This window comes from Musca autumnalis, unplaced genomic scaffold (genome assembly GCF_047663935.1).
Source record: "Musca autumnalis isolate F117 unplaced genomic scaffold, ASM4766393v1 scaffold_3, whole genome shotgun sequence".
NCBI lineage: Eukaryota > Metazoa > Arthropoda > Insecta > Diptera > Muscidae > Musca > Musca autumnalis.
In genome coordinates, this window is record NW_027411866.1 from 136,352,252 (window position 1) to 136,375,215 (window position 22,964).

At 35.7% G+C, this 22,964-nt stretch overlaps 1 protein-coding gene across 2 annotated transcripts in view; it reads left to right on the plus strand.

Moving 5' to 3' along the window:
• The window catches only part of LOC141397795 (myogenesis-regulating glycosidase), a 76,109-nt gene that overhangs the window by 5,859 nt on the left and 47,286 nt on the right, over positions 1 to 22,964 (plus strand). Inside the window, exon 1 of one of the 2 annotated variants that reach the window (XM_073974526.1) lies at positions 9,965 to 11,012. The exons of the other annotated variant lie outside the window; for it this stretch is intronic. Within the exon in view, the coding sequence (XP_073830627.1) occupies positions 10,539 to 11,012 (474 nt within the window). The 5' untranslated portion in view covers positions 9,965 to 10,538. Of the gene's footprint in view, positions 1 to 9,964; positions 11,013 to 22,964 lie in introns of those variants that run through there. 2 annotated transcript variants of the gene reach the window in all.

A 22,964-nucleotide genomic window follows, 5' to 3' on the forward strand; every position in this document is an offset into this window, starting at 1 on the left:
GGATTTTTAAAAAAAATATTTTTTCAAGCCGTGGATTTCGTGGATTTTTAAAAAAAAAATATTTTTTAAGCCGTGGATTTTTTAAAAAAATATGTTTCCAAGCCGTGGATTTTTTAAAAAATATGTTTTCAAGCCGTGGATTTTTTAAAAAAAATATTTTTTCAAGCCGTCAATTTAAAAAAAAAATTTTTTTTTTCAAGCCGTGGATTTTTAAAAAAAATATTTTTTCAAGCCGTGGATTTTTAAAAAAAAATATTTTTTCAAGCCGTGTTTTTTTTAAATATTTTTTCAAGCCGTGTTTTTTTTTTAAATATGTTTTCAAGCCGTGAATTTTAAAATTTTTTTTTTCAAGTCGTGGATTTAAAAAAAAAAATATTTTTTCAAGCCGTGGATTTTTTTAAAAAATATTTTTTTAAGCCGTGGATTTTTTTAAAAAATATTTTTTCAATCCGAGGATTTTTTAAATAAAATATTTTTTCAAGCCATGGATTTTTTAAACAAAATATTTTTTCAAGCCTTTGGTTTATTAAAAAAATATGTTTTCAAGCCGTGGATTTTTAAAAAAATATTATTTTAAGCCGTAGATTTTTTAAAAAAAATATTGTTTCAAGCCGTGGATTTTTTTTAAAAAATATATTTTTTCAAGCCGAGGATTTTTTAAAAAAAATATGTTTTCAAGCCGTGGATTTTTTGAAAAAATATTATTTCAAGCCGTGGATTTAAATTTTTTTCCAGCCGTGCATTTTTTAAAAAAAATATTTTTTCAAGCCGTGCATTTTTTAAAAAAATATTTTTTCAAGCCGTGGATTTTTTAAAAAAGTATTTTTTCAAACTCATCAAGACGATTTAAAAAAATATTTCTTCAAGCTCAACAAGACGATTTAAAAAAATATTTCTTCAGGCCACCACCAATGCCTGGATTTTTTAAAAATACATATTTTTAGCCACAACCAAGCCGTGCATTATTTATAATTTTTTTCTGCATTTTGAGGATTTTTTGAAAAAAATAATTTTTCAAGCCGCCACTAAACCGTAGTTTTAAAAAAATATTTTTTCAAGACACCAACAAGCCGTGGACTTTTTAAAAAAATATTTTTTCAAGCCACCAACAAACCCTAAAAAAAGGCGTGGATTTTTTAAAAATATTGACGTCAATATCATCTTGGGACGTTACTGATCGTCCCAAGAAGAAGAAGCTGCTAAAGTGGGTCCGACAGTAAGCGGCGACAAATGCTTCTATAGAACACGGACCAACTTTGGAAGTTGCTTCACAAAATTTTGGTGAAAGTTAAGGACTTTGTCTATTCAGCACCGCCATCAACACAACAAACAACATCGGCTGTGGAATAAGAAGAAGAATAGTATTGGCTAACAGATGCTACTTTGACTTAAGTAAGAAGTTTAAAAACAAACTCACATCTCGTCAAACACAAATAACACCTTACAAAACTCTGATACCACCCGTGCTAATGTACGGTTCCGATAGGGTTCTGCTTGCGCAACTACCGAGCTGTTCAAGTTCGAAAGCGACAAAAATCTTCGAAAGATCTAGGGGCCAATAAACCTTGACGGTGAATATCGATGTCGTATGAACGTGCAGGGTATCGACATAATTAAACGTATCGTGTGGCAAAGATTGGATTGGCTAAGCCATGACAATGAGCGATGATTAACCCATTAAGAAGGTGTATAAATTCGGACCGCATGCCGGTACACGCAGAAGGCTCTGGTGAAGAAAACAAGTGGAAGACGAAATCAAAAACCACGATATTCCAATTTGGGAATGTCAAATAACAAATTGAGAGGAGTGAAAATCAATTCTTAGTTTGCCTTTTAATGTTCTGTAGAGGAGCACCTATGTAAGAATTTATTAATTATCTTATCATCGCATGGTGGATATGATTCTAAAGTTCTAAAGCACGATACATGGTGCCCAAAGAAAAGAGCATATATCCTATCAGACAGAATAGAACAGTTTTAAAATGGATGACGTCGTGGATGTTATAAACCAATGATCCATCCACTTTCTGTTGTAACAGATGAACGTCAGCAAGCCAAAGCACTCGTGGTTCAACGACGTTCAAAAATGGTACAGCCGTGACAACTTAAGGGGAAAATATAGAGGCAATGATATAAATTCGATACATGACAACAATCTTCAAAACATGTTGATAACTTTAGAAAATGCAATACTATTTGATTTAACAACTATCGACAAATAAATGAATTTATCGCCCTTTCAAGTGTTCTATCAAACGGCGATTCGAAAAGTTTTATTATTTTCACTTGTGATTTATTATTTTACAACCGGGTGGCGGTGATGGTAGTGTTTTGAGGAAACCCCTCCCTATCATGATGGATGGGTTAGCGAAAAAAGATTGATTGCTTAGGTACTTATGGTCGCAGTCTATAAATGCTCACATGCGTTTACGTTTATTTGTTGTGCAGCGGGGTAGAGCATTTTTGTTAATTGTTTCGCTTATCAATGTCATAAAATTCGTTACCAAGTTTTAGTTAGTTTGTTTATTTATAAAAAGTGTGTTTTTGTTGTTGTTCTGATATTTAATTTGCCAAAAATGGGCTATGCCTGTCAAAATTTTGCAAACTATTTTATGATTGAATAACTTAAAGCAAAAAATACAAAAATTTAGCGTGTTGTGAATATTTTATTAAAACTATACAAATCTCTGCGGATGAGTATTTAATAAAATTAAAGTTTATATACTACAGTCTTAGTCCATATGAACTTTGAATTCCCTGCATATGTGATCATTTCTGTCGACAACAGATCTGTAGATTCTTAATGCATTAAAGTAACACCTCACATGCTTAAGTCATAGGTGTAGTTAGAGTTAATATAATTTGTTGTTTTATAAGAACCTTTAACCGTTCCAGCAAATTATAATTATTATCTAAGAATAATCCTATGACGAATAATATTATAATATTATGAATAATATTATATCTTAGATTTTATTAGAATAATTAAACGAAATGCACTTTTGTAATAAACTTATCACATCACCTACTACTTGCAGGAAATTACAACAATAATTAAATAACATCACTTGTGTGTGTTCATACGAATATATCGTACTAAAACATTTTATGATTAGTGATGTCTAAAATTACAAAAAAGTAATTATAAAAACACTTTGTACAGTTATCTACTGAAGTAGTTGATTCGTTTATTTGTTTTAATTATTGACACAATTTTATCAGAATGTTGTTGTCGGCGGCGACAAGAACGTTGATGATGATCTATCTCTACTCTCAACATTCACATTGCATTTCGCAAATACAAAGTGTTAAATTTCGTTTTTTTTAATATTCGATTATGTTAGTACATATTTCGTTGTGATATCACAATTTGTGTTTTTAAATTGATAACAATGAAATTTAATATTTATTATTTATGTTTTTGTTCTATAAACAGTATTTAAACAATTGTTATTGAATTTGTATTTGTCAGCCAAATAAATGCCTAAATTTGTATTATATTCAATAGTCAAATGCCGGATTTTTTATTTTTTTTAATTTTAATTTTATTGATATCAAATTTAATGCTACAATTTATGAGAATTTACTAAATAGTATTACAACAGTTGGATTCTTTGTAAAATGTTTTGAATATCAAACTATAAGTATGTAAAATATCACAGTTTAGGAAAATTGTTTTTAAAAAACCTATGAAATTTCATAATTTATTTGAAAATATAAGGGATAGAAAATTATATAATCACAGATAAGCTCTTATTTGCAAAGAGATTAAAGTGATAATAAAATTATGTAAGATTCCTTATTGAATCATATGTAGATATTCTGCATTTATCCTGAAATGACAGCATCAAATCCTTCATAAATGTATCAATCATTTTATAGCCGTATATGGAATGAAGACGTTCGGTGGAAAATCTGCGAGGTAGATTGTGTATAATTTTTAGGTTTTTATTCTGAATAATTTGTAGCTGTTTGATGTATGTTTTTGCTGCTTTGTCGATCCAGACTGCACATCCATAAGTCATAATGGGTCGTATGCACATCTTATATAACAGGAGTTTGTTTTCAGTATTTAAGGCAGATCTTCTATTTAAACAATGCACGTCCACACCGAACTGCCTTGTTACAAACGTGTTTGATGTGACTTCTGAACGTCAGTCTCTTGTCTAAAACTACACCCAGATATTTTATTTCATCATTTATGGTTATATTATGCCCCTGGATATTGAGAACTCTATTCGGAACTCGTTTGGGAGATTTGTTGAATGGGAATATAATCGCCTGTGTCTTTTCCTCATTAACTTTAATTTTCCATTTTTCAAAATATGCGATAGTTCGTTTTAAAGACTCCTGCATCCGTTTAATAATAGCGTTAGACACCTTACCAGTACATAACAGAGCACTATCATCAGCATAGTACGCTGCTTCAACATTTCCTCTAATAAATATATCAGATGTAAAAAGTGAGTAAAGTGTTGGAGATAAGACAGAACCTTGAGGAAGTCCGGCAGGTATAATTCTTTCCCTGGATGATCCATTTTCGATATTAACAATAAATGATCTATGACGTAAGAAATCTTGAATCAGTTTCTGGAGGTATAGTGGAAATCCAAATGTATTCATTTTATAAATGAGGCCTTTATGCCACACTGAATCAAAGGCCTTTTCAATATCCAGTAACACCACTCCAGTGCTTTTTCGGTTGCGCTTGTTACGGTCTATGATATTTACTACTCGTTTGATCTGGTGGATTGTGGAATGCTCCTTTCGGAAACCGAATTGATCTTTGTTGAGAATATTGTTAGCATTAGCAAAATCAAGAATCCGGGTATGTATAATTTTTTCAAAAACTTTGTCAAGTAAACTCAATATGCTGATTGGTCTATAGCTAGTTGGAAGCTTTGGATTTTTTCCTTTCTTATGTATGGGAATTACCTTTGCCTTTTTGAAAATTATAGGAAAGTAACCACTACATAAACAAAAGTTAAAAACTTTTGCCAATATTGCAAATACTTCTTTTGGCATGTTTTTAAAAACTATGCTGGTTATACCGTCTAGACCAGGAGCTTTATTATTCTTCAGATTCTTCACGTGACCATATACTTCAGCAGATTCAATTAAAGGTATATCAGATAGATTTATACGTTTGGTATCCAGCGTGTTAATATAAGAATTTACTTTCCTTTCTAGAGGCGACAGGTTATTAAAGGTAAGTAATTGCGAGTTTTCAAACACATCTGCAATTGCATTTGACTTTTGCGCATTTGTTCTTAATAAATCTCCATTATTAGTTAAATCAGGAATAGGATTTTTTTTGCCTTTTATTGCTTGTGAAATTTTCCAAAATTTCTTAGATCCAGTTGGAAGCTTTGATATGAATCTATCCCAGTTTTGATTTCTATCACGTTTTATGTGGAAATCAATTAATCGATTCATTTGTTTTATGGTAGCCATCAACTCAAGTTTAACGTTGTTATCTAAACATCTTTGTAGTCTACGTTTATATTTGTTACGCTGACGAATAAGATTTAAACTAAACTGGGAGATTTTTCTCTGCCATGATATCTTTTGTATCTTTGGAATTTTGTTATATGCGTTTTGCATGATTTCTGTAACAGAATTCAGAATCATTTCTACATTATTGACTGTTATTTCTTGACATTCCAAGTTATTTGACTTAATTTTATCAACTACCCACAGTTTTATATCCGACCAATTCGCTAAATGGTACATTGGGGTCAAGTAGACGTTACAGGAAATATTGCCGTTGATATGAAATGAAACAGGAACATGGTCCGAATTTAAAATATCTGGATGCGTTTCTAAGGAAGAGAAAGGTAGACTGGAATTTGAAAGAAGAATATCAATCGTGGAAGGTTGGATAGATGCAGACGATTGACCAAAGCGGGTATATGATGTTGGATTATAAACATAATAGTTTGACTGAAGAGAGTGATTAAAAAGGGTATTTCCAGCTGCGTTACTCGATAGACAATTCCAGCTTATATGTTGAGCATTTAAGTCCCCAAATATAAAATAATCTGAATGTATATTAGATAATAACTCTAAATCATTTTTAAAGTTATTGGAATAATGAGGACAATAAACTGATGTAAATATTACTTTGCGGTTATTTATGTTAACAGCAATCGATATATTTTCTATACAAGTGGTTTTACACTTGGGCATAAGTTCATGATTTATTTCTCTTTTTATAGCTATTAGAACACCTCCTCCGTGCGTTTGGCGATCCTCTCTGTACACAATGTAACCGCCAATTTCAAACTTATGCTTAGACTTCAGAAAAGTCTCATTTAGCATTAGAATGTCAACATTATTTTCGTTGACAAAATGTTCTAATTGTGAAATAGTTGATATGTTTGTTATGCCTTGGGCATTCCAGTGCATAACGTGAAACCTTCGTTTTATTTGTTTATATAACATTTTGGAGCATCATGCCCAATACTCTCAATTTGTCATATTTGTTTTGACATTTTTGGAGAGCATCCACTGCTTCGAAAAATATTTCAAGTAAACGTTCATTTGATATGTCGTTATCGTTATCGATATTTTTTGCATTGTTGTTGCTTCTTAATGTGTCTGAGAACAGATGTTTACCCAGAGAGCGAGTGGCAGCATACGTATTTTGTGTAACGGGTTCTACATGTTCTCTCTCATGTTGCTGAGAATTGTTAACAGCTGTTTTTGCATATCTGTTTTGTAAGAAAATATTGGATCTGGATGTTATTTTTTCTCTAATTTGCAAATATTCACTTCTACAGGGGCAGCGGGGATCGTCAGCCCTGTGATTTATGTTACTAAGACCTTTCTTAGTACAATTGCAACATTTGTAAACTACTGGACCGTTTTCTAAGGTCTTACTCAATGTACATACAGAATAATCATGGTTACCAGCACAGGCCGGGCATACTTCTTTTCTGTAACAGTGTCTACCACCATGACCGTACATTGAACATTTGGAACATTGCGTCAGGCCTTTATTTCCCTTGAGGGGATTTTTCCAGTGAATCGATATTCCATTGAAAAAACGAATCTTTCTTACTTCCCTTTTTGAAATTTGTCTTCGATCAAATTCGACCATATAAATAGCGTCGTTAATATTGGATCTCTTAGTGACTATTTCTTTGACACTAATAGGCTGGATGTTGTGAGTATCACTGAATTCATTTAATATTGAGTCAGTATCCATTTTAATCATACCGAACATAACCAATTTAAATTTCATTGAATCTTTTACTTGGTTTGTATAAAACATCATATTGCTTGTTTTTAGTTTCTTTATAGCTTCATTGTATAGATCTTCATTATCAGATATAATCTTGGTGCCATCGTTTAAATTTGTAAGACTTTCCAAATAAATCAATTATTTTTGCAAAATCATGCGCTGTATCAACAATAATTGGTGGATAATTCACAGGTTTCGAGACAATTTCTCCATTCTCTATAGATGTGTCATCATCGTCATCCTCGGACAAAGCCTGAAATCTGTTACCAACGAAAGAGGAGTCGGAATATTTGACTTGTTTGAATTTCGGGTTATTTCCCCAGTATCGTCGCCGTTTCTTAGCGTTCATAGCCGAAAAATTAGATTTTTCGCAGTAAATAATACAAATTTATCAAAAAAATTTGCAGAGTCAAACAAAATACACGTTTTCGGATCAGCTGATTACCGATAACTGGGATTTTTTATTTGCATAATTTAAAGTGAATAGTAAACTACAATGCTTGTTCTGGGCGTGCTAGGCAATGATCATCGCTGTACGTCCTACGACGATTTGAGGAGGTTGCCATAATTGCTCAGACATCACTAATGCACCCGATCTTATAAATCAAGTGCCCTGGTAACCTGTAATTTTCCTTGGCTCAGATTATCTTCCTACCATCGTCATTGTTAATACATCACCCGACTTCATAACTAACATAAGTACAGGATTAAGTAAATTGTGGCTAACGATTAAATCCCTTTCGAGGGATGATAGAATGGCGGTTACATTTAGCGGCATGACAGTGACCGATATGAAGAGGTGAGCGTGTAATTTTATCCGGAAATTTAGAGGGCACCCATAGAGTGATATAACGAAAAGGAGCTTGCTACCCAAGAGGCTTTTCAGTCGCGGTGGTAACACCACAATTTACGATGAGCGGTGTGGCAGATGTCATCCGAAACGCGAAATTATCCATAGCGTTGGGCCCACACGCAATCTTAATGGTAGTGCTTAATCAAGTGGATGAACCTGGCGTTTTGCAAGTGACTTCAATCTATCGTTTGCACTCATATTGTACCAGAATTCTGGGTCGTCTACTGTATAGTAGATGGCCCACTGGGTTGTCTACTGTATAGTAGTTGGCCCACTGGGTCGTCTCCTGTATAGTAGATGGCCCACTGGGTCCGTCTACTGTATAGTAGATGGCCCACTGGGTCCGTCTACTGTATAGTAGATGGCCCACTGGGTCCGTCTACTGTATAGTAGATGGCCCACTGGGTCCGTCTACTGTATAGTAGATGGTCCACTGGGTCGGCTACTGTATAGTTTTCTTTCCTTTTTTTTTTTTTGAATAAGTTTATTTATTCGTATAAAAATCTTTTACAATGACAGTGACCGATTTGAAGAGGTGAGCGTGTTATTTTATCCGGAAAATTAGAGGGCACCCATAGAGTGATATAACGAAAAGGAGCTTGCTACCCATGAGGCTTTTCAGTCGCGGTGCTAACACCACAATTTACGATGAGCGGTGGGGCAGATGTCATCCGAAACGCGAAATTGTCCATAGCGTTGGGCCCACACGCAATCTTAATGGTAGTGCTTAATCAAGTGGATGAACCTGGCGTTTTGCAAGTGACTTCAATCTATCGTTTGCACTCATATTGTACCAGAATTCTGGGTCGTCTACTGTATAGTAGATAGCCCACTGGTTCGTCTACTGTATAGTTGATGACCCACTGGGTCGTCTACTGTATAGTAGATGGCCCACTGGGTCGTCTACTGTATAGTAGATGGCCCACTGGGTCGTCTACTGTATAGTAGATGGCCCACTGGGTCGTCTACTGTATAGTAGATGGCCCACTGGGTCGTCTACTGTATAGTAGATGGCCCACTGGGTCGTCTACTGTGTAGTAGATGGCCCACTGGGTCGTCTACTGTATATTATATGACCCACTGGGTCGTCTACTGTACAGTAGATATCCCGATGGGTCGTCTACTGTATAGTAGCTGGCCCACTGGGTCGTCTACTATATAACAGATGGCCCACAGGGTCGTAAACTATATAGTAAATGGCCCACTGGGTCGTCTACTGTATAGTGGATTGCCCACTGTGTCGTCTACTGTATAGTAGATGGCCCACTGGGTCGTCTACTGTATAGTAAATGGCCGGCCCACTGGGTCGTCTACTGTATAGTAGATGGCCCACTGGGTCGTCTACTGTAAAGTAGATGGCCCACTAGGTCGTCTACAGAATATATCTTTGTTTTTGTTGCATCTTTCCTTTTGGTGGGGGCTTCAATGCGAATTTTTGAAATAATCTTCTTCGACTGTACTGAATCTGGAAACTAGATCTTTTATTCTCCGATTTACCGTGAATCCAACACCTCTTTCACGTTCCAAAATGACATAGTATATTCTTCCAGGTTTTGGAATATGCATAGCTACTACATATATACTCCAAAAATCTGTGGAATTCTGGTGCGTATGAATAACAAATATTCAACATCCGCAACAGAGATAAATGACACCAAAAACCTTTATGGCCTTTTAATGTTTTCCGATTGGTTTATCTTCGATGTCATCATGGTTTAAATATTTGTCCACGGAGATTTTATTAAAAATTTTAATTAATTAAATTATTATCGTTTTCGTATTTGTCATTACATGTGATAATTATTAAGAACAAATATTAACACAATCGCCGGACACATAGCGGCAAAATAGGAAGGCTGATTGCTGTTATGGTTGTTGCTTATAGAGTAAACATTGTCACTGTAAACAAATACGATCATCGTTACGATCTGAAAAAAATTTAATAAAAACGAAGATACACCATTGCCGCCAATATTGGCAAAGCGAAAAATAAAACAGAGCACGACATTCAAACGAAGGTTGAAGGGTGCCGATTGGGTTGGGTGGTTGGTTAGTTTGTTGGCTGGTTCGTTCGTTCGTTGGCTTGCTGGCTGCGGTTCTGTTAAGCAGGTGTCTGTCGTGCATTGTTGTGTATGGCAGAGAGTGTCGTTAAACGTGCGTTGACTATCAAACATTGAACGTTCGTTCGACCGCCGGTTAAATTGCAAAACAAAAAATTCAAATTTGTTCGAATAGATTTTTGCAAGCGTTCAGTATTCAAAAGCGGTATTAACGGGTTCAAGAAAAGAAAAAAATACTTTTATTTTTTTTTACGAAATTAAATAAAATAATGGAAAGTGTTTTCGGGTTTTAAAAATTGTAGATGAAAGAATAAGAAAAGTATTAAAGAAATTTTGAATTAAACAAAATTTGAAATAAAATACATATTTGTGCCATATAATGAATCCCATACGTGAAGAAGAAGCGGAACAACGAGTTCCACTGATGCCGAGTGATTTAAAAAATAATAATAATGGAAATTCTCACATACCATATGCTGACGAAAATTCCCATGGCGAATCATCGGAAGAACAAGAAAATTCCCATCCTGATAGGGAACAGTCGATCAAAGCTCCGGTGTCACGTAAACAGTCTCTGAGTAGTAGACGTAACGTTGACCTGACCATACAAATAAATTCCAATCACCACAATGGCGATGCCCTAGATAGTCCCACAACACCAAAAACTGCCTCTGATGGTTCCACTAAAATGGAGACACCACCCTTACCACTGCCTCGAGCTTTACGCCGTAATTCCATCTCTATGCCATCAGGTATTAATGCCATCGAAGAACTGGAAGCATTTCGCATTAAACATCAAATGCATGAACAGGAACCTGTAGAGGAAGAAAAAACTCCAAGTCGAACCGATAGTGTAAGTATCGAAAGAAAGAAGTAGGACGCATGTGATTGCAATTAAAACAAAGAGAAAGAAATCAAAACAAATCATTAAGTCACACAATTTTCGTCATTATACATACTTAAGTATGTAGATATTAATAACCCAACGATTTGTTCCCACTTAAGCCTAATGGGAATTAAAATGCATGAGCATGTTTAAAATTCGTAAACAGGTTCTTAAAATTCAGCGAATATATTTTTGGGGGGATTTTGTATTGTATTTTGAGATAATTAATTATCTTAACAAAAGATCTCTTTAAAGTGTGTCATATAAATGCAATGACCCCTGGGAAACATATCCCAACAATAAAATTAGTTGCTTCTTTCAGACAATAAATGCAATGACCCCTGGGAAACATATCCCAACAACAAAATTAGTTGTTTCTTTCAGACAATTCTTAAATTATATCTTATTGAATCTATTCTTTGACAAGGTTTGGCATTTATGTAAAATTTTGTTAACTCTTCAACTTGATATTAGGTCAGGTCAACTCCCCATAATTGTCTCAGACCACCCGATTTCATCACCTCAGAATGCCGAACTTTCATCTGACCAAATCTTCTGAAGTTCGGGTAGCAAAGAGAACGTTCTCTCTCGCTCGCCATATAACTGCTGTTCGAATACCCGAAGTAAGACCAAATTTCCCAGCCGTGGCGACGAAATTACCAAATGAGCCGGATGAGCTTCGTCGAGCCAACCCCTGGAACCCAGAGTCAGGAAGCTGACACAGGAAGTTAACAGTTTGGTCGGTGAGCATTTGAGGAACAAGTGGTTAAATCCTATATAGAGTTGCAACATTGGAGCCGGATTAAGTGAATTGTGGCCAACGGTTATGTCTCTCTCGAAAACTGGAAGGAGGAAAGCGAGGTCCTCATCCACGTTTGGGGACGTTACGCTGACTGATCCGAAAAGGTGCGAAAGTTATTTTAATCTACAGATTGTCGAGCACCCAAGAAGTGGCAGACAGACACGTAAGTTGTTTTAATTGATAGTTGGTCAAACACCCCGGGAGTGACAGGGCGAAGAGAAAAAATACTCCGTCACATTAGATCTAGTGTTGGGTAATCCAGTTCCTAGTTCCTTGTACTAGTTGCAAAACATATGAGTAATATCATAAAATAGAACGTGTAATATTCATAGAAAAAATGTGGGCCATTGGAACTGCAAAGTGAAGTAGATAGTTCCATATAGTTCCTTTGGCACAACTGTAGATCTATTCCTGCCGAGGAGGAACCACCACAATTTACAATGGATGATTTTACAAATGCCAAAGCGTTGGACCCCGATGGAATCTCCATGATAATGCTGAAACAGCTGGATGAGCCAGGAGTCAAGTATCTCACCAAAGTTCTCCACCTGTCGCTAGCCACCGACATCGTTTCTGAAATCTGGAAAGTGGGCAAGGTGATCTCGCTACTTAAGCCAGGCAAGCATACCAATAAAGGTGAATCGTAGAGACAGATTTCGGTTTTGTCGCCCGTAGCGAAGACCCTTGAGACTTCAGTCGTCCCCAGCGTCAGAAATTGCTATCCAGTTGTCGAGTTCTGTAAGCAGCACAGGGATGGGACAGTTATGGTGGCGCTCGACTTATCAAAAGCCTTTGATACTGTCAAGCACTCCACGCTGTTGTAGGACATTGTGCGGACTGTCATTCGGCCAAGTTTGAAACTCTGGATAATCATTTATGGGTGTGAAACAGAGAGTTCCCCAAGTTGGGGTGATATCTCCGAAACTGTTAAACCTATACTTCTCATGTATTCCACCCCCTCTAGGTGGTATTGAGGTCGTAACGTATGCAGATGATTCCACGATCTTGGCGTCGGGTGTCTTTTCTGAAGTAATTCGAAAAAGATTGAATTCCTATTAAACTGATCTTATCACCTTTTTCCACGCGAGGAATATGCAAATATCGGCCTTTAAATGTACGGCCACTCTGTTCACCACATGGACTGCAAATGTGAGCACTGAGTTGAATGTTATTGTCGATGATAACAGAATTTCGACCACCACCAAGATTCTAGGGGTCAACATCATACACCTAACTACGCTCAAACTCCAAGCAACTTCTCACACAGCCATCTCTACATTAAGGCTACTGAAGCAATGCAATGGAAACACACATGCAGATCTATTGTTATTGTACTTAAGCACTCTCAATTATAATACCTGGCGTTAATCCTGGCAACCAATGCCTCGTACTCTGAACAGTCAGTAGACATCATCAGATCCTCAGCTGGACGACCCATATAAGCGCAATTCCTGCAATTAACCGGATTTGGGCATGCAGTCGAAAAATGATCAGAGTCCCTACAATGACGATATAGATGAGTCTGTAGACGACAATGATGTAATCGATGATCAAAATTCAGGCTCCTACAGCTGTAGGGAAGCAGCTCCTGCCTACGAGTGATTAATTTAAGCCAGTATACGTACACTCCGTCAGAGCAAAAACGTTGGCCACACACTCAGTACATTCTAGCACAACTTTAACAGTCGTCTCACTTGTTGGCACGTGCTTCCAAGCAATCGACAACGAAGACTTCTCCTAAAACCCTCAGGTGACATGGTGTTCTTAAGATCCATTGTGTAGCCCGTCATGCACTAGCCTGGAGAGGCACCTTGGGCCCCAGCTTCTCATTCACCCTCATTACTAGTCTTACTCTAGCGAACTTCTTGTTGGTAGCTATTTTCGGCCTTTCGGCTACAGTAGCGGAGAGTACAAAAAGTTCGTCCTTAACGAAATCAAGATACAGCTCCTAATTTTTAAGATAGAACTTTGTAATTTGGTATATCAATTTCTGTTACTTCTATGATTTTTGGTATTGAAAAAGTGAGCTACATATATCGGTCCACGTTTTGATATAGCCCCCATAGTACGGTACCTCCAAAAGTTGTACCCTCAATAGCACACCGAAATGGCTGAATTTTGGTATTTAGTCTACGTTGGGGGTATACAACATTTCACCTGAAATTTTTCGGTCTTCATATAGCCCCAAGTATTGTAAAGGTTGTGGCCGCAATATCTAATCGAAATGGCTAAAATTTCGTATTTGGTCTTCGTTTGGGGTATACAATTTTCCATCTCAGAGAGTATATACACTAGGGTTATGACTTTTTTACAACCTCATATCCCTGTATCATAGCGTGATGAGTTTTGCCATAAGATTACATAAAATCTTAATTATAAGGTGATTCGGTGAAGAAACCTCACGCACAAAATGATTTTAAATTTTAAATTTATAAAAATTATGGACACTTTTTTGAAGTCACTGAAAACAGATATATAATTGAAAATAACCTTTATAGCCACATGAGATAATTAAAATGACATAAAATTTATGTCTCACTATTTTTCTTCAATTCTGAGAATCGTAAAAATGTCGTAAACGCTTTTATTCAAAAATATAATTTTTTTAACAAAAAACAAAAAATTTAAAATTTTTTCAAAGTGACTTTTTTCGCGACTTTTTAATATTTTAATGAAATAAATGTTATTATAGTTATTAGTAGGCTTATATTTATTCATTCGTGCAAGAAAAAATAATTTTTTGAAAAAAAAAAATTTAATTTCATATATTTTTTCAAAAAATTATTTTTTTAAAATCGATTTGTGCGTGAATTTTTTTTATATTTCTATGGTATAAACGATAGCATAGTGATTAAGTGATAGTGATTAATAGGCAAAAGTCCATTCATCCCTGCTACAGGAAATCATTTTTGAGGAAAAATGTCAAAAAGTCATAACCCTAATATACACTTTGATACGAACAAAAATGTGCCTCATCGAAATAATGTTTTTAGACCCCAAGTATGTACACTCGTAATATTTTGTCCAAACTTAGTTTAAGTTCTAAGATAAGCGATATGGGTCAACTCCTTCCCGTACAAACACAGGAGAACGAACATACAATCATAATAATAAAACACTGTTACAACAACAACTCCTTCCGGTACCTCCCACACAAAAGTTCAAAAATGTTCGGAAAATTGTGAGCATACTCTACACATCTTAATATATCTACCAGATATAGATCAAGTTCAAATATGAACTATATTTGTCCACTCTTGCGGATACCTCCCACACGAAATTTTGAATAAGTTCACTTTAAGACCAGCTATCGAATCACTTTGATTTTTGTTGAAGCAACTTGCATTCGCTGTCTCCAATAAGACAGTAAAAGTTTTTTTCAAGGGCAAATCCATACTTCTTGTGAAAACAGCCAGAAATGTGTAAAAAAAGCCCCTATGGCACCTACATACGGTGGCTAGAGAGCACGACAACTCCCGAACTGATCAGGCGATTTGGTCCAAGATTTGGCCTTCGTCATAGTTTTTCCAAAGTTAGTTTCAGTTCGAAGATGGGCAATACCGGTCCACAAGTTCCGGTACTTCTCCCCGCTATTTAAAAAAATGTCATTAAAATGGTATGCACGATATCTTTTGAAAGGGGGCATCCAATTTGGTCCAAACTTTGGATCTCCTAATATTTTGTCCAAATTTAGTTTGACTTCGGTCCTCTCCTTAGGGTATCTCCTCCACCAAAGTTCAACATTTGTGTCTAAGTGCAGTTTAGGGTCTGTTCGAAGATCCTTTGGAAATGTATGACGATGCTGTTCGTTGTGTCCTGTTGACAGCGATATTATATTTTCCATGGACAAGTCCATGCTTCCTGCCATACTGGTTCAAATCGAATACGATGACCCATTGAAATGACTAGTGGGCGCGATATCTATCGAAAAGATATGACTCTCAAAAATAAGATCCACTTCCATAATGGACCCTGTTCGTCCATTCCTTCTGCAACACTTTAAATGTCCAAGGTACATCTCTGTCGCAAAGCTGGCTATTACTTTTTTACTTGTTTTTTTTTTTTTTTTTTATTTACTTTCAATCATTCCAATGAAACACCCTTTGTCACCACAAGCATACAAAATTATTTGTTTACATCTTTACAACTGATCCAGGTGATTTATTATGACATTATGAAATTCTAAAGTGGAGAAATGTGAATTTGCATTGTAATTAGGAAACATCTGCGACGATTTAAAATGTTGCCGTAGTCTCTAATAGACCCTAATGACTTTATGATGACAATCAACATATGACAAATTGACACATGGTGGTTTTAAAAAAAGTAACGTATATTTGGATAATCAAAAGTGACTTAGATGTTGTACAAAATTCTACTTAAATATATAAAGAATATTATTTCAGATATTATTTTCTATTTGTTCTGGACATGTTTATATAATTTGTTGCTCTGCTCCAGAACCTGCAAGAAGCTACTACTTTTTACTACAATAGCATTTTTTCCTTTATGTTATCGAAAAAATTGTAAAACTTAGTAGATTCTTACAGTACTGGAACAGACCATTTATTTAATATTATTTCTTCATGCAGGAGCATAGTCTGAACTACGATCCGACATTGACAAAATGTGGTGTTTTGTGAGTAAAATATATATAAAATGTACTAAAAATTGCCATTTAGAGGTGGTCCAGGGCCCCAACCTCCTGGGCTGCCATTCACCCTATCTACTTCGGTGCCTTTATTAGCCCCTTGGCACTAATTGCTGCCAAAACAACATTTCCATCAGATATAATCTTGACATTAGATTTGTATCGAATAGAAAACTCTGTCTATAAATTTCTTTGTCTACATTCTTGATAAGTTCACCGACCTATACCAGAAAATTCCAATCATGTTAGCGAGGTATAATTAATTTTTTTTTGCATGTTCACTTGCACAGTGTAATCGAAATTTCAGATAATCTATCGCAGCATATGACAAAAAAGTGAAGCAATTCTTGCTGCTAATAACACTGTGCAACATTTTTAAGGTGATCTTGTGCAAACAATTCGAACTGATGATTTTTTGAAAGTACAGACCCAAACGCCAAGAAACCCTTGTTGGGTTTTGTTGTGTCAGATCCAGCTCGGATTTTATGGCCCCATCTAAACATGGTTAAATATTGAGTTTTTAAAGAAATTCGGGGCTATATCTCTGAAACCAATGCGAATCTTCTTCTGACTTCTGAAGCAAATTTGTAGATAAGGACAAGAAAACAATATATGGAGAAATAATGAACTCGAAAAACTACATTTATTGCCTCAAATTTCAAAATATATGCAAAAATACCACAATTTTTATACATTTCGCACCGTATCTCCAAAACTGTTAATATGAATATTTTCTTTTGGAAAAATATTCCCTGGAATGTAATACACAACTTTTCAGAACATGTCATTGTTGTAAAATGCCTCTGTCCCGTTGTTTACAGTACATTTCTCAATGACGATTTAATAAAAATATCAATAATGTAGTGAAATCCGAAATGCGAGAATAAACTGTTGGTGTGAACTGTTTTTGAAATACGTGTTGTAAATGATATGAAGCAAAATACCGCTGAAACAACATGAAGTAAGCTGTTTAGAGTTTCTGAATGCTCTAAAGAATTGTAGAGAACTTTATTTGGAAGATTTTTGCAAAAGGTTACTTGGTTCAGCTCCCAATAGTTTAGCAGATACAGAGCAGAATTTCAGCAATTATGTACAATTTTCTATATTTTATAGATTTTGATGCCCTAGATGGAGTTTTTCTTATGTGGTTTCTTCAAAAGATAAGTTCTAGTTTATGGCTATAATATTGCTAAAGACAGCAAGGCCAAATTCCTATTCGTTTCTGAGATAAAGGCCTGATAAATGCAAAAAAGTGTAGATTTAGCCCGGTTTAGATGAGGCCATAAAATCCGAACTGGATCTGACAGGACAAAACCCAACTAGGGTTTTTGTAGTCTAAATACGTACTTTCAAAAAATTAATACTAGAAGTTGTTTGCATTTTCAGTGTTGCATAGTGTAATGAAAGGCGGGCTTATCTTTGCTGTGATTTGTTTTAATTTCATTTATTTTTCAGAGTGATAACAACACACAAATAAATAATAATACAAAGATAAATACAATTATTTATAATCATACAAATTAGTTTATAACAAACAAATACATTATTTAGTTGATACGAGTATAACACATTTATTTGCCAATATAACAGTCATAAATCATTTACTATAAGAAATGAAGAAAACAAATATGAACGAAGAGTGTAGACGGATATGTGATACTCTACAACGGGTCTGATGATCTTCTATGTATAAAAATTGAAGAGAGTCCAGAAAAAATTGTCGGGGATCTAAGAAATTTTGACCGTAGAACTTCTAAAATCTTCCTAAATTCACTCCTCGATGTGCGAGATAGACCCAGACCTAATGAACCATCTAGTGGTATGACCAATGCTATGCATGGAACTAATATTTTAATGTGCTACAACGTATTCGATCAAAAGTAATGATATTTCTAAATAACATATGTAGGGAGCTACAATCGCCCCTATCAACTGTATTCCCAGATAGACCCAGACCTAATTAACCATCTAGTGTTATGACCAATGCTATGCGTAGAACCAATATTTTAATGTGCTGCAACGTCTTCGATCAAAAGTAATGATATTTCTAAATAACATATGTAGGGAGCTACAATCGCCCCTATCTACTGTATTCTAAAATTAGCAAAAATTTTTGAAATATTTTACGAAAATAAATTTTCAAAAGAAAATACACGCGCTACAAAATCCTTGTAGATGCAACGATTTTTGATAGAATTTTAATATCAGACACTTTCCTTAGTTGTGTTTTTTTGTTTACTCTAATAACGTTATCAGTTTCGTTTTTTGTTTTTTTTTTTTTAACAAATAGTGTTAATTGTATTAACACCTTTGACAGCGATGATGATGGTTGTTTGCCAAAACCACAATAACAAACAAATGGGCTGGACACAAGTAAATGATTTATAACTTCTATGAAGTGCCGTAACAAATTCAACAGCCTCTTAATTCGCATGAAATTAGTTTAATCGAGTTATCGCACAACTGTCAAACATATTAAAATGTCTCGATATTAAATTATCTGTTTTTTGTTGGACAACAACATTTGGCTATCGAAGTTGAACAACACAAAGGGAAGCTACAAAAACAAAACGAAAAGTCACATGTTTATTTTGCGTGTACCCTACATAAACCAGATTCGTCGATGTACCTGTAGAAGCCGTACATTAGAAAGGGAAATAAGACATTTTTAGAGTCGTCTTATAACACTGTGAACCGAAATTTTGGGGGTGGAAAATTCATTTTGGGGGTGAAAGGACAAAGGACAGATCCGCCGAACAGAACTTTTGAGTTATGGCGTGATGAATTTTTCACTGGAGACCCTATAGGCCATCAAAAATTAGCGTTATATCTTTGTTCGCTGTTATTTTGGCTTATTTTTGATATGACATGTTTTTAGTCAATTCTAATGAGGATCTTTTTCGTTGAACATTTCGACCTTCTAACTCGCTTCCTTCCATGTCCTTTTCGTCCTTTGTTTCAAGATCCGCAATAAAAGTACCACAAGATGACATTTTTCAGCTTCGAAATATTCTGCAAAAATGTCGCTCAGAAAATTTTAGGTACGGCTCTCTCAATGTCAAAAAGGACTATGAAAACGCGACAATATCGATTAGTCGTCAATAAGAGTCGTACCTAAAATTTTCTGAGCGACATTTTTGCAGAATATTTCGAAGCTGAAAAATGTCATCTTGTAGTACTTTTATTGCGGGTCTTGAAACAAAGGACGAAAAGGACATGGAAGGAAGCGAGTTAGAAGGTCGAAATGTTCTACGAAAAAGATCCTCATTAGATTTGACTGAAGACATGTCATATCAAAAATAAGCCAAAATAACAGCGAACAAAGATATAACGCTAATTTCTGATGGCTTATAGGGTCTCCAGTGAAAAATTCATCTCGTCATAACTCAAAAGTTCGACTCACGGCGGATCTGTCCTTTGGGGTTCTGTATATACTCATCAAGGCCTTTCACCCCCCAAAGGAATTTTCCACCCCCCAGACCTCGAGCTCCATTTTGTTGCACAGTGTAATCAATGTCAAAAAGGACTATGAAAACGTGACAATATCGATTAGTCGTCAATGAGAGCTGTACCTAAAATTTTCTGAGCGACATTTTTGCAGAATATTTCGAAGCTGAAAAATGTCATCTTGTAGTACTTTTATTGCGGGTCTTGAAACAAAGGACGAAAAGGACATGGAAGGAAGCGATTTAGAAGGTCGAAATGTTCTACGAAAAAGATCCTCATTAGATTTGACTGAAGACATGTCATATAAAAAATAAGCCAAAATAACAGCGAACAAAGATATAACGCTAATTTCTGATGGCTTATAGGGTCTCCAGTGAAAAATTCATCTCGTCATAACTCAAAAGTTCGACTCACGGCGGATCTGTCCTTTGGGGTTCTGTATATACTCATCAAGGCCTTTCACCCCCAAAAGGAATTTTCCACCCCCAGACCTCGAGCTCCATTTTGTTGCACAGTATAATTAAAGATAATCGAAAAGTACATATACCAGGGCTACTAGGTAAGTTCTTGGCATAGGCAACACTGCGTATTACCAAGCGCCAGTTGACATTTTCATTGGAAAGTTTGGTATTTTTTAGCATAAACGTACTCAGTACGGTTTAACGACCATGTGTTGCAAAGTTTACAGTGACTTAAAAATCAGTTTTCCATCCGATCATTTGTCACAACATTCGACGTGAATTATCAGCACAAGAGTGCATTGATGAAATTAATAGGTCGATTCCGTATTGCGACACGAGTCGCGTTGTCAATCGTCTCTGCGACAACATTTAAAATTTTTATTACGTAAAGCGATAGAAAATAATTTAGCGGAGCGTTTTTTGTTTTGAATAAATGAGAAAAAATATCAACAAGCTGTACAGAAAAGTTATAGCTTTCTAAAACTGATACGCACCGTGGAACTATTTTTTGATGAAAGAGTAGAAAATATAGTTAACGTAGCATCTATCAGAGATAAATCGAATCTTTTAGAATTGCCATCAGTATTGTGAGTATGTTTGGTTTCCAAAATTCATCAAAATAATGGTAAATTTTTTAGGTTTAAAGACTATTTTCGGCTTCCAAAAGACGCTGTTATTTATGTAGCAGAGGCATTAAAAAAATGACTATAAAAAACCCACAGATCAACAGCAATACAGCCACTCCTTAAAGTGTGTGCTGCTTTAAGGTTTTTTGTAAAAATAAGCTTTCAAAAACCCATGACAATGACTTTAACCTCGGGATGGCTCAACCCACATTGTCAAAGGTATTACGCGAAGTTCTGGAGTTAATTTCTCCGCAACACCCTTCCACACCTCATCAAAAGTGGCTTTAGTTTCGCCAAAAAGTCTGATTCCACGAGCTACGTTTGGGTGGGCTTCCATTTTTTCAACCAGCATTTTAAATTGCTCCATTATAAGTACTGAAACACCAAAAAACATATACAAGGTGGCGCAAAAGTAATCCTCCTATCAGAAAATGCTGTAAATTTTGCGATTGGCCCCTAATGTCAGTTATGTTTTGACATTTGTGTAGTAAACACATTTGTGTAGTAAACACATGCGTTAATAAACAATGTTACGCTACACTGCTCCAGAACGCGGAATATTGGTGACTATTTATTTGACCAATAATCGGTCGGTGACTTTGGCTCAACGTGAATTTCGTGGCAGATCGCCTGATTTGACCGATCCAGGCTTCTTTTTGAGGGGCTTTTTGAAGTTTATGTCAACAAGCCTCAGCCTCTTTCAGCTCTTAAAGACAATATCCGTCAAGAATGTGAGGACCTATCGCCGGAAGTTTTGGCCAAAGTGATGTAAAATGCCATAAAAAGGGCTCAAATGACAATAAACTGTGGCGGCGGTCATTTATCTGACATCATATTCTCGACTTGATGTAAAAAATTAAAAGACCAAATAAAAATAATCCACAAGAAGAATCAACGTTTTTCATTATACCCTCAGCATTTATGCTAACGAGGGTATATACACTTTCATACGGGCAAAATGTGCCTAATGGAAATAATGGTTTTAGACCCCAAGTATGTTCGGACGAAATGTGTTTCAGACAATTTGGAGTGGATTCCTCTTTCGGGTACCTCCCACACAAAATTTCGGAAAAGTTTAGAGCCATCTCTCGCATCGCTTTGATTTTTGTTTTAGCAACTTGTATTCACTGCCCCCCATACGACGGTACAAGTTTCATCAGGGGCAAGTCCATACTTCTTGAGAAAATAGCCTGAAAGTTGCAAAAAACACCTATGACACCGTGTGAGGTGGTTGGAGCGCAAGATAAATCTCAAACGGATCTGCCGATTCGGTCCAAAATTTTGCCTTATTAATATTTTGTCCAAACATAGTTTAAGTTCGAAGATAAACCATATCGGTCTACTGCTTCAGGTACCTCCCCCACAAAAGTTCAAAAGTGTTCGGATAAATTGTTCGTACGGTAAATCTTGAAGGGAGCGGCCGAATTGTCCCATACTTTACACATTCTAATATATCTACCAGATATAGATCAGGTTCAAATATGGACTATATTTGTCCACTCCATCCGGTACCTCCCACACAAAATTTCGGGACAAGTTCACTTTAAGAACTGACATCGAATCACTTTGATTTTTGTTGAAGCAACTTGCATTCGCTGCCTCAATTACGACGGCAAAAGTTTTTTAGGGGCAGGTCCATACTTTTTTAGCAAACAGCCCGAAGGGTGTAAAAATCCCCTATGGTACCATATGTAGTGGCGGGAGATCTACTTCCATAATGGTCAATGTCGATGCATTCCTTTTAGTATCTCCTCCGCAAAACTTCTGACCTTTAATTCTAATCAAAATTTTTAAAACCCCCTAAATACATACGTTTTTTGGGAAAAAATGGTTTCAATATACACAGGCTGAGGGTATATCTCTGCCGGCAAAGCCGACCGATACTTTTTAACTTGTTTTTTATTTTTTTAAATTACAGCCAAAACACATCGG